The 18,297-nt window shown below is 46.7% G+C and overlaps 1 protein-coding gene and 1 long non-coding RNA gene across 7 annotated transcripts in view; one reads left to right on the plus strand and one right to left on the minus strand.

Moving 5' to 3' along the window:
* LOC112555454 (uncharacterized threonine-rich GPI-anchored glycoprotein PJ4664.02-like) overlaps positions 1-18,233 on the plus strand; it is a 46,614-nt gene extending 28,381 nt beyond the window's left edge. For 3 of the 6 annotated variants that reach the window (XM_025223871.1, XM_025223874.1, XM_025223873.1), the window contains 2 exons: positions 272-3,237; positions 15,630-18,233. In XM_025223871.1, the coding sequence (XP_025079656.1) occupies positions 272-3,237; positions 15,630-17,371 (4,708 nt within the window). In that variant the 3' untranslated portion in view covers positions 17,372-18,233. The other 3 variants (XM_025223872.1, XM_025223875.1, XM_025223870.1) reach the window with 3 other exon arrangements.
* Positions 8,089-11,678, minus strand: LOC112555472. The gene is made up of 3 exons (XR_003097502.1): positions 11,175-11,678; positions 11,020-11,054; positions 8,089-8,194 (listed from the first exon to the last, which is right to left on the minus strand). It is a non-coding gene; the product is annotated as an uncharacterized LOC112555472 (long non-coding RNA).
* Positions 18,234-18,297: the final 64 nt, after the last annotated feature.

The following is an 18,297-nucleotide window of genomic DNA, read 5'->3' on the forward strand; positions in this document are numbered from 1 at the left end:
TTGTTTGTTTGTTTGTTTGTTTGTTTGTTTGTTTGTTTGTGCTACACTGCCTTCTCATCGCCGATCTCTTTGTTCACTTTGCTCGTAGTGACTTTCTTCTTCCTGTACGACTCACAGTCAGCTTGTCTCTCACGTGACATTCCCACGTGACCTTACTTTCCGCCTGTGAGCTGATTACAGCCTCCACATGAAATCCTGGGCCATTGTCTAATTGTACACTCACTTGTTATCATGGTGTTGTGCTGAATGTGGTCACGTGTCCCTTGTGCAGGAATGGCAGTGTGGTGGTTCGATACCGACTTCGCCTCAAGCCCAGCAAGGTGCCCCCTGGGGCGTCTGCCTCCGACTTCAACAACCGCATCATGGCGACCATCAGCCAAGCGGTGCGCAATGGCAGCATCGGCAACTTCTCCACTGACACCAACATTGTGTGCGGAGCCACAGAAGTCGGAACCTTCGTCAACAGCAGCGACTGCGGGACACCACCGACAACGTCGTCGTCCACTACAGTCACTACCACGACGTCGACAGCTTCCTCTACCACATCGTCTCCTGCCCTCAATACTTCAACAACCCCATTAGTGACTAATACAACAACTACTTCCGCCCCTGGTATGAACACCTCTACAACAACCTCATCAACGGTTAATACTACAACGACATCACCGGTCCTAAACATTTCCACAACAACAACACCAACTACATCAGTGACTGCTAATACAACATCCTCACCGACCACTACCACGACCATTACCACATCGCTGTCGACTTCTACAACAACATCCTTGCCAACCGTGTCTTCCATTCCAGCTTTCAACACTTCCACGACAACGTCAACGATATCAGCGACTTCCACTACAACTCCCAGACCAGCCGCGTCTTCCACCTCTGACCTCTCCACTTCAGCCTCGCTGTCATCATCAGTGACCTCAACAACAACTTCCACCTCATCTTCATCTTTTGTTTCGACCACCAAGACTACCGAGTCGCTTTCTTCCACAACTGGAACTTTCTTGTCTGCAGCGGTCACTACGAGTGGGGCATCATCACCAGCGGTGTCGCCGACATCATCATCGACGACAAGTCAATCGTTGCCATTGTCTGAGACCATCTCGGATACTGTATTACTGTCCTCAACACAAGAGAGTTCTCTATTATCGTCTCTGTTTTCTGCTACCCCATGGCCGACGAGCCAGATTGTGGACATCTTCGCATTGTCATCATCATCATCAATCGTCAGCACATTGTCTACCCCATCGTTCACGACCTTGCCTGCGTCGTTAAATGTGTTGTTGACACCATCATCATCATCTCCATTTTCTGTCTTGACATCAGTCATGCCAACACCTGTGTGGAGCTCGCCGACGATGAATCAGATTTCGTCAGAAATGTCATCGTTGTTGTCTTTCAGTGAATCGTTCAACACTTTGTCAGACTTGTTAACTTCTACACCCATCGACTCGTCCAGTCTGATGTCAGAGTTGATGTCACTTGTCCCCACAACCTCCAGCGAGATACAAGTCTTGTCCTCAAAGTCGCCGAGTGCAGTCACACCCTCGGTACTGGGTGACACATCCTTGCCGGTGACATCGTCCGACCTCGACTCGTCCTCGTTATGGTTCAGCGCAACGACCGTGACTACTGAACCATTAATTGTGTCACCATCCTCTATGTCATCAGCTTTGTCGTCATCGATGGCTGGTGTCAGTTTCCAGACCCTTTCTACACAAACACCAGAACTGTCCACAACACCAACATGGAGTTCCAGCGAGTCTGTTGTTGTTTTGGGGTCGTCTGCGCTTGAAACTCTCCTCACAACCCACGAAGTTCTTTCCTCTACACAGTCGTTGTCGTCGCTGTTGCCTTCGGGCAGTACTGCAGTTTCGATCATGTCATCGACAGGGCTACCAGGTACATCACAGTTGTCATCAACGATAGACACGGTGACTGTAGTAACACGAACCAATCAAACTTTGTCACTGACCAGTGTGATCGGTCTGGAAACAGCTTCACCTTCAGTCACAGGTGTGGTCAGTCGGTCATCAGTGACCAGTGTGATTGGTCCCTCAGCAGTGACAAGTGTGATCAGTCCGTCATCGGTGTCCATTGTTGACAAACCAGCAACAGCCACAGTCTCTGGTTCAGTTCCCGGTGTGACAAGCTCGTCGTCTGACCTACTCACCAGTCCAGCAGCAGAATCACCATCAGCAACAACTGTGATTACACCAGCAACAGTCACAACATCTGTCACTAGGTTCATCACCCCAGCATCTGTGTCAGTAGCAGGTGTGATCACTTCCGACACAGCCTCATTCTCAATCACTGATATGATCAGTCCGTCATCTGTCATCAGTGTCATCAGTCAACAAACAAAATCACATTCAGACTCCACCCTCACTCCTTTATCTAATTTACTCACCAGTGTGAGTAGTCCGGCAGTGGCCTCTGGGTCAGTCAGTAGTGTGACAGCATCATCCTCAGTCACCAACGTGGTCCAGTCCTCAACGGACTTTGTCATCACTCCGTCACGTGACTCGGTCACTAGCATGATCACCCCGGCAATGTCCTCGCTTTCAGTTAGTGGTGTGACTAGTACAGCAACAGCCACTGGCTCAGTCCCCACTGTCATCGGTTTGGCTACAACATCCCTGTCAGGTGTCAGCCAGACAGCTTCTGACTCCATGTCCACTGTCATCACTCCCGCAACATCTGCTGGGTCAGTCATCGGCGTGGTCATCTCAACGACAACTTCCAGCTCCGCAACCGCTCTGGTAACTTCTGCATCAGCAACCAGTGGGGTCACGATGGCAACATCTTCTGGGTCACTCACCAGTGGGGTCATCTCAGCCACATCTTCCAGTGTGATCACTCCGGCAACATCTTTGGGGTCAGTCACCAGTGTGATCAGCCCAGCAACAGCTTCTATCTCTACTTCCCGCGTGGTCCCTCTGGCAACCTCCACTGGGTCAGCCCCCAGCGTGATGACTTCCACAACATCTTCTGGGTCAGCCACCATTGCCATCAGCCCTTCGTCTACGTGGTCCTACGGTCTGGTCAACGCCACAGCAGAATCAGGGTCGTCGTCGTCGTCGTCGTCGCTGCTGCCTACACCACAGTTGGTGATGTCCACCCTCAGCAGCCCCTTCTCCCTTTCCGCAGCAGCTGCTACCTCCACATCGTCAGGTTCGTTGCAGCAGCCCTCGCTCACTACCCCGGATGTTGCGACGCCATCTGCAGGTATTGTTACTGGTGGTGGTTCGTCATCGCTTTCGTTGTCATCGCCAGTGCATGCTGCCTCCGCATCAACATCCGGTGTCATGATGTATGCTACAGTGACGTCAGTGTCAGCACCTGGCGTGACGTCAGACAGACCGGTGATAGTCACGCCAGTCACGTCTACTCCCATGACAGCGACAACGACGTACCTAGCCGTGACCGTGACCCCAGGGCTGTCATCCACTACTTCGACTGACGTTTTGACTGACGCACGTGTCGCTTTACCATCATCCTCGCTTTCACCGTACTCATCCACGACGTTGACTCGTGCCACTACGGCGATGACGATAGGCTTATCGACGATGCTAACATCTTCGACACCGACTATCACCAGGAGTGACGTAGGTGCGACCGTTGTGACAACCTCGTCGGGTTTATTGACGACATCTCCATCAGTATCCAAGGCAACAGCTGAGATTACTCATGTCACTTCCACATTTTCTACCCCCACGCTGTTACTGACATCGAGACTGTCGTCATCAACTGTCATCGAGTCAGCTTCGTCGTCGGTGTCTCATCTGTTGTTTTCTGTCTCAAAGTCTCAGACTTTTAGCGACGTCAGTACAACTGTGACGTCAGCAACACTCCCACAGCACTCGCTAGCCTCGTTCGCCTCGTTCACTGACTTGATGACGAGTACACTTGCCGCTGACCGTTCGATGACCCAACCGTTGTCAGTAACAGAGGTCATCACCTTTGCATCATCGATGTCAGCATTACATTCGTCACTAACATCGTCCATGTCGTCACCAGTAGGTTCAGGTAGTGTCAGGTCTCTTTCTGCAACTTTACCTCTCCTGTCTTCATCCTCTCCAGTCTTGTCGCTGGCTTTATCGCCATCAGCAACATCATCTGCGTTCTCGTCAGGGTCATCGTCATTGCCGGTCTTGTTACCAACCTTCACATCGGCTTCACTGCTGCCTCTGTCGTCTTTGACGACATCTGTTTTGTTATCGCCAGTGTCCACGACATCATTCTCGTTATCCATCCCGAACACTCTTCTGTCGTCATCACCCAGTCCAGCCTCTTCATCTCCGTTTTTGTCTTCAGTCCTTCATCCCTCATCCGAGGTACGGCTGCCATATTCATCCGGGTTACCTTCCTCGACCTTCTCTTCCTCATCTGTGACATTCTCATCAACATCCAGTCGCAGTCAAGAGATTAGTGCCTTCACAAGCATGAAAGCCGACACACCTGTCTCAACTGTGTCAGCGTCAACGTTGGGCAGTACTTCCGGTATGACGTCATATCTATCCGCGCCGCCTGTCACAATAAGCACGATCGCAGATATGTCGAGTCCGGTGTCACTGCTACATGATGTTTCATCATCGATGTCACATCTCTCATCCCCATCTCAAGCGACAACAACTTTTGTGGCAACAACAGCCGTCAGCTCTTCCAGTCTCATTTCCGGTTTCATGTCCGTGGGGTCAGGTAGCTCCAGCAAGGCAATAGTCTTTCCAGCTAGTCTTCTAGCATCGTCCACAACATCATTATCAGGTATTATGATTACATCGTCACTGGGCCTATTGTCGACTCAACCATCGATGACCAGAGAATTGTTTTCATCGAAGGACATGGTCAGTTTGACATCAGGACCAAGCCCGCAGCCATCTCTAGCAACTCCCACATCAACGCTTCCTGTCTTACTCAGTACCACCTTGCCACTCGTCATGTCCGATTCTGTCTTACATACAAGCACGTCTGATCACCTTGCTTTACCTAGCACAACAGTCAACAACTTTGCTCTTTCTGGCTCCATGTCTGTTTATTCTTCCTTACCTGTATCCATGTCTGTTTATTCTTCCTTACATGCCTCCATGTCTGTTTATTCTTCCTTACCTAGCCTGATATCTGATCATTCTGTCTTACCTAGCTCCATGTCTGTTTATTCTTCCTTACCTGCCTCCATGTCTGTTTATTCTTCCTTACCTGCATCCATGTCTGTTCACTCTTCCTTACCTAGCTCCATGTCTGACCACATTACCCTCTCTAGTTCCATGTCTGATCACATTACCCTCTCTCGTTCCATGTCTGATCACATTACCCTCTCTAGTTCCATGTCTGATCATTCTGTCTTACCTAGCTCCATGTCTGTTTATTCTTCCTTACCTGTATCCATGTCTGATCACTCTTCCTTACCTGCCTCCATGTCTGTTTATTCTTCCGTACCTGCTGCCATATCAGTTTATTCTTCCTTACCTGTATCCATGTCTGTTCACTCTTCCTTACCTAGCTTCTTGTCTGATCACATTACCCTCTCTAGTTCCATGTCTGATCACAATTCCTCTCTAGTTCCATGTCTGATCACATTACCCTCTCTAGTTCCATGTCTGATCACATTACCCTTTCTAGTTCTATGTCTGATCATTCTGTTTTACCTAGCTCCATGTCTGTTTATTCTTCCTTACCTGCCTCCATGTCTGTTTATTCTTCCTTACCTGCCTCCATATCTGTTTATTCTTCCTTACTGCATCCATGTCTGTTCACTCTTCCTTACCTAGCTCCATGTCTGATCAATTACCCTCTCTAGTTCCATTTCTGATCATTCTGTCCTACCTAGTTCCATGTCTGATCACTCTTCCTTACCTAGCCTGATGTCTGATCATTCTGTCTTACCTAGCTCCATGTCTGTTTATTCTTCCTTACCTGTATCCATGTCTGATCACTCTTCCTTACCTAGCTTCTTGTCTGATCACATTACCCTCTCTAGCTCCATGTCTGTTTATTCTTCCATACCTGTATCCATGTCTGTTCATTCTTCCTTACCTGCCTCCATGTCTGTTCACTCTTCCTTACCTAGCTTCTTGTCTGATCACATTACCCTCTCTAGTTCCATGTCTGATCACATTACCCTCTCTAGTTCCATGTCTGATCACATTACCCTCTCTAGTTCCATGTTTGATCATTCTGTCTTACCTAGCTCCATGTCTGTGTATTCTTCCTTACCTAGCTTCTTGTCTGATCACATTACCCTCTCTAGTTCCATGTCTGATCACTCTTCCTTACCTAGCTTCTTGTCTGATCACATTACCCTCTCTAGTTCCATGTCGGATCACATTACCTTCTCTAGTTCCATGTCTTATCATTCTGTCTTACCTAGCTCCATGTCTGTGTATTCTTCCTTACCTAGCTTCTTGTCTGATCACATTACCCTCTCTAGTTCCATGTTTGATCATTCTGTCTTACCTAGCTCCATGTCTGTGTATTCTTCCTTACTAGCTTCTGTCTATCACATTACCCTCTCTAGTTCCATGTTTGATCATTCTGTCTTACCTAGCTCCATGTCTGTATTCTCCTACCTAGCTTCTTGTCTGATCACATTACCCTCTCTAGTTCCATGTCTGATCACTCTTCCTTACCTAGCTTCTTGTCTGATCACATTACCCTCTCTAGTTCCATGTCTGATCACATTACCCTCTCTAGTTCCATGTCTTATCATTCTGTCTTACCTAGCTCCATGTCTGATCACTCTTCCTTACCTAGCTCCATGTCTGTCTATTCTTCCTTATCTAGCTCCATGTCTGATCACTCTTCCTTACCTAGCCTGATGTCTTATCATTCTGTCTTACCTAGCTCCATATCAGTTTATTCTTCCTTACCTGTATCCATGTCTGATCACTCTTCCTTACCTAACTTCTTGTCTGATCACATTACCCTCTCTAGTTCCATGTCTTATCATTCTGTCTTACCTAGCTCCATGTCTGCTTATTCTTCTTTACCTGCCTCCATGTCTGTTTATTCTTCCTTACCTGCCTCCATGTCTGTTTATTCTTCCTTACCTGCCTCCATGTCTGTTTATTCTTCCTTACCTGCCTCCATGTCTGTTTATTCTTCCTTACCTGCCTCCATGTCTGTTCACTCTTCCTTACCTAGCTCCATGTCTGATCACATTACCCTCTCTAGTTCCATTGTCTGATCATTCTGTCTTACCTAGCTCCATGTCTGTTTATTCTTCCTTACCTGTATCCATGTCTGATCACTCTTCCTTACCTGCCTCCATGTCTGTTTATTCTTCCGTACCTGCTGCCATATCAGTTTATTCTTCCTTACCTGTATCCATGTCTGTTCACTCTTCCTTACCTAGCTTCTTGTCTGATCACATTACCCTCTCTAGTTCCATGTCTGATCACATTACCCTCTCTAGTTCCATGTCTGATCACATTACCCTCTCTAGTTCCATGTCTGATCACATTACCCTTTCTAGTTCTATGTCTGATCATTCTGTTTTACCTAGCTCCATGTCTGTTTATTCTTCCTTACCTGCCTCCATGTCTGTTTATTCTTCCTTACCTGCCTCCATATCTGTTTATTCTTCCTTACCTGCATCCATGTCTGTTCACTCTTCCTTACCTAGCTCCATGTCTGATCACATTACCCTCTCTAGTTCCATTTCTGATCATTCTGTCCTACCTAGTTCCATGTCTGATCACTCTTCCTTACCTAGCCTGATGTCTGATCATTCTGTCTTACCTAGCTCCATGTCTGTTTATTCTTCCTTACCTGTATCCATGTCTGATCACTCTTCCTTACCTAGCTTCTTGTCTGATCACATTACCCTCTCTAGCTCCATGTCTGTTTATTCTTCCATACCTGTATCCATGTCTGTTCATTCTTCCTTACCTGCCTCCATGTCTGTTCACTCTTCCTTACCTAGCTTCTTGTCTGATCACATTACCCTCTCTAGTTCCATGTCTGATCACATTACCCTCTCTAGTTCCATGTCTGATCACATTACCCTCTCTAGTTCCATGTTTGATCATTCTGTCTTACCTAGCTCCATGTCTGTGTATTCTTCCTTACCTAGCTTCTTGTCTGATCACATTACCCTCTCTAGTTCCATGTCTGATCACTCTTCCTTACCTAGCTTCTTGTCTGATCACATTACCCTCTCTAGTTCCATGTCGGATCACATTACCTTCTCTAGTTCCATGTCTTATCATTCTGTCTTACCTAGCTCCATGTCTGTGTATTCTTCCTTACCTAGCTTCTTGTCTGATCACATTACCCTCTCTAGTTCCATGTTTGATCATTCTGTCTTACCTAGCTCCATGTCTGTGTATTCTTCCTTACCTAGCTTCTTGTCTGATCACATTACCCTCTCTAGTTCCATGTCTGATCACTCTTCCTTACCTAGCTTCTTGTCTGATCACATTACCCTCTCTAGTTCCATGTCTGATCACATTACCCTCTCTAGTTCCATGTCTTATCATTCTGTCTTACCTAGCTCCATGTCTGATCACTCTTCCTTACCTAGCTCCATGTCTGTTTATTCTTCCTTACCTAGCCTGATGTCTGATCATTCTGTCTTACCTAGCTCCATGTCTGTCTATTCTTCCTTATCTAGCTCCATGTCTGATCACTCTTCCTTACCTAGCCTGATGTCTTATCATTCTGTCTTACCTAGCTCCATATCAGTTTATTCTTCCTTACCTGTATCCATGTCTGATCACTCTTCCTTACCTAGCTTCTTGTCTGATCACATTACCCTCTCTAGTTCCATGTCTTATCATTCTGTCTTACCTAGCTCCATGTCTGCTTATTCTTCTTTACCTGCCTCCATGTCTGTTTATTCTTCCTTACCTGCCTCCATGTCTGTTTATTCTTCCTTACCTGCCTCCATGTCTGTTTATTCTTCCTTACCTGCCTCCATGTCTGCTTATTCTTCCTTACCTAGCTCCATGTCTACTTATTCTTCCTTACCTAGCTCCATGTCTGTTTATTCTTCCTTACCTGTATCCATGTCTGTTCACTCTTCCTTACCTAGCTTCTTGTCTGATCACATTACCCTCTCTAGCTCCATGTCTGTTTATTCTTCCTTACCTGTATCCATGTCTGTTCATTCTTCCTTACCTGCCTCCATGTCTGTTCACTCTTCCTTACCTAGCTTCTTGTCTGATCACATTACCCTCTCTAGTTCCATGTCGGATCACATTACCCTCTCTAGTTCCATGTCTGATCACATTACCCTCTCTAGTTCCATGTCTGATCATTCTGTTTTACCTAGCTCCATGTCTGTTTATTCTTCCTTACCTGCCTCCATATCTGTTTATTCTTCCTTACCTGCATCCATGTCTGTTCACTCTTCCTTACCTAGCTCCATGTCTGATCACATTACCCTCTCTAGTTCCATTTCTGATCATTCTGTCCTACCTAGTTCCATGTCTGATCACTCTTCCTTACCTAGCCTGATGTCTGATCATTCTGTCTTACCTAGCTCCATGTCTGTTTATTCTTCCTTACCTGTATCCATGTCTGATCACTCTTCCTTACCTAGCTTCTTGTCTGATCACATTACCCTCTCTAGCTCCATGTCTGTTTATTCTTCCTTACCTGCTTCCATGTCTGTTTATTCTTCCTTACCTGCCTCCATGTCTGTTTATTCTTCCTTACCTGTATCCATGTCTGTTTACTCTTCCTTACCTAGCTTCTTGTCTGATCACATTACCCTCTCTAGTTCCATGTCTGATCACTCTTCCTTACCTAGCTTCTTGTCTGATCACATTACCCTCTCTAGTTCCATGTCTGATCACATTACCCTCTCTAGTTCCATGTCTTATCATTCTGTCTTACCTAGCTCCATGTCTGTGTATTCTTCCTTACCTAGCTTCTTGTCTGATCACATTACCCTCTCTAGTTCCATGTCGGATCACTCTTCCTTACCTAGCCTGATGTCTTATCATTCTGTCTTACCTAGCTCCATATCAGTTTATTCTTCCTTACCTGTATCCATGTCTGATCACTCTTCCTTACCTAGCTTCTTGTCTGATCACATTACCCTCTCTAGCTCCATGTCTGATCACATTACCCTTTCTAGTTCTATGTCTTATCATTCTGTCTTACCTAGCTCCATGTCTGCTTATTCTTCCTTACCTGCCTCCATGTCTGTTTATTCTTCCTTACCTGCCTCCATGTCTGTTTATTCTTCCTTATCTGCCTCCATGTCTGTTTATTCTTCCTTACCTGCCTCCATGTCTGTTTATTCTTCCTTACCTGCCTCCATGTCTGTTTATTCTTCCTTACCTAGCTCCATGTCTACTTATTCTTCCTTACCTAGCTCCATGTCTGTTTATTCTTCCTTACCTGGCCAGATATCTGATCATTCTGTCTTACCTAGCTCCATGTCTGCTTATTCTTCCTTACCTAGCTCCATATCAGTTTATTCTTCCTTACCTGTATCCATGTCTGTTCACTCTTCCTTACCTAGCTTCTTGTCTGATCACATTACCCTCTCTAGCTCCATATCAGTTTATTCTTCCTTACCTGTATCCATGTCTGTTCACTCTTCCTTACCTAGCTTCTTGTCTGATGACATTACCCTCTCTAGCTCCATGTCTGTTTATTCTTCCTTACCTGCCTCCATGTCTGATCACATTACCTCTCTAGTTCCTCATTCTGCTACCTTTCCATGTCTGATCACCCTCACCTACTGTGTCTGATCATTCTGTCTTACCTAGCTCCATGTCTGTTTATTCTTCCTCACCTGTATCCATGTCTGTCCTCTTTTTACCTAGTTTCTTGTCTGATCACTTACCTCTCTAGCTCCATGTCTGTTTATTCTTCCTTACCTGTATCCATGTCTGTTCACTTTTCCTTACCTAGCTTCTTGTCTGATCACATTACCCTCTCTAGCTCCATGTCTGTTTATTCTTCCTTACCTGTATCCATGTCTGTTCATTCTTCCTTACTTGCCTCCATGTCTGCTTATTCTTCCCTTACCTAGTTCTTGTTCCTGATCATTACCCTCTCTAGTTCCATGTCTGATCACATTACCCTCTCTAGTTCCATGTCTGATCATTCTGTCTTACCTAGCTCCATGTCTGTTTATTCTTCCTTACCTGCCTCCATGTCTGTTTATTCTTCCTTACCTGCATCCATGTCTGTTTATTCTTCCTTACCTAGCTCCATGTCTGATCACATTACCCTCTCTAGTTCCATTTCTGATCATTCTGTCCTACCTAGTTCCATGTCTGATCACTCTTCCTTACCTAGCCTGATGTCTGATCATTCTGTCTTACCTAGCTCCATGTCTGTTTATTCTTCCTTACCTGTATCCATGTCTGATCACTCTTCCTTACCTAGCTTCTTGTCTGATCACATTACTCTTTCTAGTTCCATGTCTGATCATTCTGTCTTACCTAGCTCCATGTCTGTTTATTCTTCCTCACCTGTATCCATGTCTGTTCACTCTTTCTTACCTAGCTTCTTGTCTGATCACATTACCCTCTCTAGCTCCATGTCTGATCATTCTGTCTTACCTAGTTCCATGTCTGTTCATTCGTTCTTACCTAGCTTCTTGTCTGATCACATTACCCTCTCTAGCTCCATATCTGTTTATTCTTCCTTACCTGCCTCCATGTCTGTTTATTCTTCCTTACCTGCCACCATGTCTGTTTATTCTTCCTTACCTGCTTCCATATCAGTTTATTCTTCCTTACCTGTATCCATGTCTGTTCACTCTTCCTTACCTAGCTTCTTGTCTGATCACATTACCCTCTCTAGTTCCATGTCTGATCACATTACCCTCTCTAGTTCCATGTCTTATCTTTCTGTCTTACCTAGCTCCATGTCTGTCTATTCTTCCTTACCTAGCCTGATATCTGATTATTCTGTCTTACCTAGCTTCATGTCTGTTTATTCTTCCTTACCTGCCTCCATGTCTGTTTATTCTTCCTTACCTGTATCCATGTCTGATCACTCTTCCTTACCTAGCTTCTTGTCTGATCACATTACCCTCTCTAGTTCCATGTCTGATCATTCTGTCTTACCTAGCTCCATATCAGTTTATTCTTCCTTACCTGCCTCCATGTCTGCTTATTCTTCCTTACCTAGCTCCATGTCTACTTATTCTTCCTTACCTGGCCAGATATCTGATCATTCTGTCTTACCTAGCTCCATGTCTGCTTATTCTTCCTTACCTAGCTCCATATCAGTTTATTCTTCCTTACCTGTATCCATGTCTGTTCACTCTTCCTTACCTAGCTTCTTGTCTGATCACATTACCCTCTCTAATTCCATGTCTGATCATTCCGTCTTACCCATTACCCTGTCTGATCACTCCCTCACCATCTCGCTAATGACACAATCTGCGCTCCGCTCATTGTCGAGTGAGTTAAAACAGTCGTTGACTTCTTCGTCGCCATTTTTGTCAGAAGTACCCTCTCTTTCGTCCTCACCTGGAGTCACAACAGGAATGTTTTCCTTGTCTTCTGTGTCTGCTACGATTACGTCATTAGAACCTTCTTCGTCTGTCTTCCACTTGAGTCTGTCCTCGTCTGTATCACACACTGTTGGAGAAGTACAATCTTCGTCATATTCTTTATCTTCTTTGAGTTCTTTACCGACATTGTCGTCAGTTGTGACATCGAGCATCTCCTCATTTTATTCTGGTGTTCTATTTAGTTCGTCATCTGCAGCATCATCATTTAACGACATCAGGTCCAGTCAGCAAACTCCTCTGGTGCCCATCTCCATGATAAGCTCGACAGCCGGGTCTGGATCACCAATGTCATCTATGTTGACAATGTCATCGCTGTCATCTTTGTCAGTAGTATCATCACTATTACCAACGTCGTCAGGGTCATCTACCTCGACAACATTACCATCAATGTCGACAATAATGTCATTTGTGGTATCGATGTCACCAGAATCACCAACATCAACACCATATTTGCCCATAGTGTCATCGCCTTTATCGTCCTCATTGCGGTCGTCTGTATCGTTAACTCTTGCGTCATCACCGATATTGTTTTCAACACCATATATGACACAACCAGTGTCAGCAGACCTTTTGTCAGTGTCATTACTTTCATCGTCGATGACACCTGTGTCGTCTTTGTTATCGACAGTTCCACCGCACACTTACTCGTCTGCTTGGTTGTCTACGCAGGACCAGTCAGTCCAGGTGTCAGCTGTGTCCTCGTCATCAGGTGGGCCGAGCAGCACTCCTCCCACTATGGTTTCTTCCTCCATCTTTCACTCTGTGCCACCAGCTCTGTCATCTACCCTCGACACCTATAGATCATCCTCAGACCTGCATTCATCGTTAGTGTTTTCTTCTCTTAGCTCGTCATCGTCAGCAGCATTTCCAACGAAATCATTTCTCTCGACTGATATTTCAGTAGCACTGTCTTCAACATCTCTCCCTGAGATGACACCATCTTCCGGTACGATGTCATACGTCACAGCGCAGGTGACACCCTTGTCACTATCATCTGCCACGACGATGACAGGTGTGTCAGTTACTTCAACGCCATCTTTACCCTCACTGACATCTGCTGGTCAGATGAGTGTGTCGGCGTCAGTACCAGCATCACCGGCTGACATGACATCTGCTCTGCGTTTCTCTTCTACCCCGGGTGCCACACCCGCTTTGGTGATGTCAGAGCCAGCTACTGGGACATCACCCACAACGAATGTCTTCACAATTTTTTCTAGCAGTCCACAATTTTCATCCTCTCTGGCACCAGCTTTCACCGAAGTAAAATCGAGCCACGAGTCTTCGTTCGTCTTTCAAAGTTCGACAACTCTTCTTCCCTTGGCAGCGTTCTCTTCGGCAGTTGTCTCCCTTTCGTCATTGCCTGCAGTGTCTTTGTCATCGTTAGCACAATCTGTTTCTTTCTCGGCATTGCAGGCTTCTCTATCACTACCTGCTTCATCAATAATGTCATCATCACATTCATCATCATCATCAGCAGATTTTTTCTCATCGTCAGTATCGTCATCATTTACATCAGCATCATCGAAAACATCGTCTTCTTCGCCGTCTCTGTTGTTCACATCTTCTGTAGTTCCACCACAGAGTCATTCTTCGTATCTATCGTCTACACAGAATATGTTTGTTCAGACTTCATCGTCGTTTCTTGATGTCACCCAGACTTCAATCAGAACGATAATGACTCCGCTGTTGTCTGATGCCGCTACGCACTCGACATCTGACACCTTATCGACGATGGCATCAGCTGCACAGTTATCATCACAAATGTCATCACATTTGACTTTTACGACCTTCTCGCTTCTCACCAGGTCAGACGAGACCTTTGCTGTCAGTAGCTTGTCAGTGCAGAACTTACCTTCATCAAGTATGTTGACACAGGTAGCTTCACCTTTGACTCACGAGATCACAACACAGTCACTCCCTTTCTCTTCCGCGTCATCAGTGATGATATCGCCATTATCATCATCTGCATCTTCTATCTATTCAGGAATGTCCACGTACGTGTCAGCCTCAATGGTCATGTCCTCATCAAATATTTCTCCCTCATTTTCGGGTGCCACACCCGTCATAGCGACTTCAGCTTTGATGTCGCACGTGCCAGTAGAGTCGACATCATTGCTGGGGTCATTTTCTGGTCTGTCATCTGTGTCAGTCACTAAGGTTGTGACACATGGGAGTGAGACATTGACAGCAGCCACTCCATCAGTCCTGTCACCTGTGTCAGTCACTGAGGTTATGACACATGTGAGTGACACCTTGACAGCAGCCACTCCATCACTTTTGTCACGAGGAAGCCAAACATTAACATCAGCCATTTCATCAGTGCTTTCGTTTTCGCCAACTACTGATGACATGACACAAGCAAGCGGGATGTTAAGAGCCACTTCATCAGCTGTGTCGACATTGTCAACCCCCTCATTACCTTCCTCGATAACTGACAACACAAATGGCGCAAATGTAACACCTGTCAGTATGACAATCCCATCATCGTCAGTGAGTGACGTCAAGAGTGTCACTGCAACGATGCTGTCGCATGAATCACTGTTGTCATCAATGTCAGTGAGCGAGGAAATAGCCAGCCCTAGAATGACAGTGTCATTGTCTGGATACATGAGTGACACTAGTGTCACCTCCACAGCATACTCAGCATCACTCAGCTTGTCAGTAACAATGCCAGTGTCAGTGCCACTTAGTGTCAACAGCAATGAAAATCATTTGACTGTCGGTACTGTCATGCCATTAATGTCGTCTCTGTCGTCCTCTGGCATTATGACAGAGAGAAGTATAGCGGTAACAACGACAAGATTGTCAGTGACACAGATGGGGTCGGACACTGTCATGACACCCTCAGCAGACCTTGCTTTCTTGTCGTCATCGCTAATGACTGACAGTTCGAGTACAATGACCTCTTTGCTATCAGTGACTGACATAATGACCAGCTCTACTGTGACATCATCGCTTTCAGTAACTGTGTCATCATCACCCTCCTCTATTTTAAAGCCATCATTATTTTCTTCATCGTCTGCAGAATTTGTTGCCTTGTCACAACTGCCATCATCTGTGTCGATGTCTTTGTCATCAGAAATACCGTCTGTTTCTTTGCCCATATCTATTGCATTTGCCATGTCATCTGCAGCTGCACCACAGACCTACTCGTCTGCTGTGTCATCACTGACATCACTGTCACCACCGTCGCCTACAATGGATTTTTCTCGTCAGACGGCATCGCTGTCCTCTTCAGACACTAAGATTTTCACCTCGTCTCTGTCTCACATGGAATCCAGTGAACTCGTGGCAGAATCCACAACCGCCGCTTTCTTGTCGTCGATACCAGCGAGCGCCATTCTAACCAGCTTCGCTCAGACCAACATTCTCACCAGCTCCCCTCAGACCATTTTGACCAGCTCCCCTCAGACCTACATTGTGGCAAGCTCCCCTCAGACCTCAATTCTAAGCAGCTCCCCCCAGACCATTTTGACCAGCTCCTCTCAGACCAACATTCTCACCAGCTCCCCTCAGACCAACATTCTGACAAGCTCCCTTCAGACTAACATTTTGACCAGCTCCCCTCAGACCATTATTCTGACAAGCTCCCCTCAGACCTCAATTCTAAGCAGCTCCCCCCAGACCATTTTGACCAGCTCCTCTCAGACCAACATTCTCACCAGCTCACCTCAGACCAACATTCTAACAAGCTCTCCTCAGACCAACGTTCTGACCAGCCCTCCTCAGACCAACATTGTCACAAGCTCCCTCACCAGCTCCCCTCAGACCAACATTCTCACCAGCTCCCCTCAGACCAACATTCTCACCAGCTCCCCTCAGACCTCAGTTCTAAGCAGCTTCCCTCAGACCAACATTCTAACCAGCTCACCTCAGACCAACATTCTCACAAGCTCCCCTCAGACCTCCATTCTCACCAGCTATCCTCAGACCAGCATTATCACTAGCTCCCCTAAGACCTTCATTCTAAGCAGCTCCCCTCAGACGAACATTCTCACCAGCTCACCTCAGACCATTTTGACTAGCTCACCTCAGACCACAGTTCTAAGCAACTTCCCTCAGACCAACATTCTCACTAGCTCCCCTCAGACCAACATTCTCACCAGCTCCCCTCAGACCAACATTCTCACTAGCTCCCCTCAGACCTCAGTTCTAAGCAACTTCCCTCAGACCAACATTCTAACCAGCTCACCTCAGACCAACATTCTCACCAGCTCACCTCAGACCATTTTGACTAGCTCACCTCAGACCACAGTTCTAAGCAACTTCCCTCAGACCAACATTCTCACTAGCTCCCCTCAGACCAACATTCTCACCAGCTCCCCTCAGACCAACATTCTCACTAGCTCCCCTCAGACCAACATTCTCACCAGCTCCCCTCAGACCAACATTCTCACCAGCTCCCCTCAGACCAACATTCTCACTAGCTCCCCTCAGACCTCAGTTCTAAGCAACTTCCCTCAGACCAACATTCTAACCAGCTCCCCTCAGACCAACATTCTCACCAGCTCCCCTCAGACGAACATTCTCACCAGCTCACCTCAGACCAACATTCTCACTAGCTCCCCTCAGACCTCAGTTCTAAGCAACTTCCCTCAGACCAACATTCTAACCATCTCCACTCAGACCAACATTCTCACTAGCTCCCCTCAGACCTCAGTTCTAAGCAACTTCCCTCAGACCAACATTCTCACAAGCTCCCCTCAGACCTCCATTCTCACCATCTCCCCTCAGACCAACATTCTCACCAGCTCACCTCAGACCATTTTGACCAGCTCCCCTCAGACCAACATTCTCACCAGCTCCCCTCAGACCAACATTCTCACTAGTTCCCCTCAGACAACATTCTCACCAGCTCACCTCAGACCATTTTGACCAGCTCCCCTCAGACCAACATTCTCACCAGCTCCCCTCAGATCAACATTCTAAGCAACTTCCCTCAGACCAACATTCTAACCAGCTCCCCTCAGACCAACATTCTCACCAGCTCCCCTCAGACCAACATTCTCACTAGCTCCCCTCAGACCAACATTCTCACCAGCTCCCCTCAGACCAACATTCTCACCAGCTCCCCTCAGACCAGCATTCTAAGCATCTCCCCTCAGACCAGCATTCTAAGCATCTCCCCTCAGACCAGCATTCTCACTAGCTCCCCTCAGACCAACATTCTCACCAGCTCACCTCAGACCATTCTAAGCATCTCCCCTCAGACCAGCATTCTCACTAGCTCCCCTCAGACCAACATTCTTACAAGCTCCCCTCAGACCTCCATTCTCACCAGCTCCCCTCAGACCAACATTCTCACCAGCTCCCCTCAGACCAGCATTCTCACCAGCTCACCTCAGACCATTTTGACCAGCTCCCCTCAGACCTACATTGTGACAAGCTCCCCTCAGACCAACATTCTCACCAGCTCCCCTCAGACCATTATTCTGACAACCTCCTCTCAGACCTCCATTCTAAGCAGCTCCCCTCAGACCAACATTCTCAGCAGCTCCCCTCAGACCTCAGTTCTAAGCAGCTCACCTCAGACCAACATTCTCACCAGCTCCCCTCAGACCAACATTCTCACCAGCTCCCCTCAGACCATTTTGACCAGCTCACCTCAGACCATTATTCTGACAAGCTCCCCTCAGACCAACATTCTCACCAGCTCCCCTCAGACCAACATTCTCACCAGCTCACCTCAGACCATTTTGACCAGCTCCCTCAGACCAACATTCTCACCAGCTCCCCTCAGACCTCAGTTCTAAGCAGCTTCCCTCAGACCAACATTCTCACCAGCTCCCCTCAGACCTCAG

This window comes from Pomacea canaliculata, linkage group LG14 (genome assembly GCF_003073045.1).
Source record: "Pomacea canaliculata isolate SZHN2017 linkage group LG14, ASM307304v1, whole genome shotgun sequence".
Taxonomy (NCBI): domain Eukaryota; kingdom Metazoa; phylum Mollusca; class Gastropoda; order Architaenioglossa; family Ampullariidae; genus Pomacea; species Pomacea canaliculata.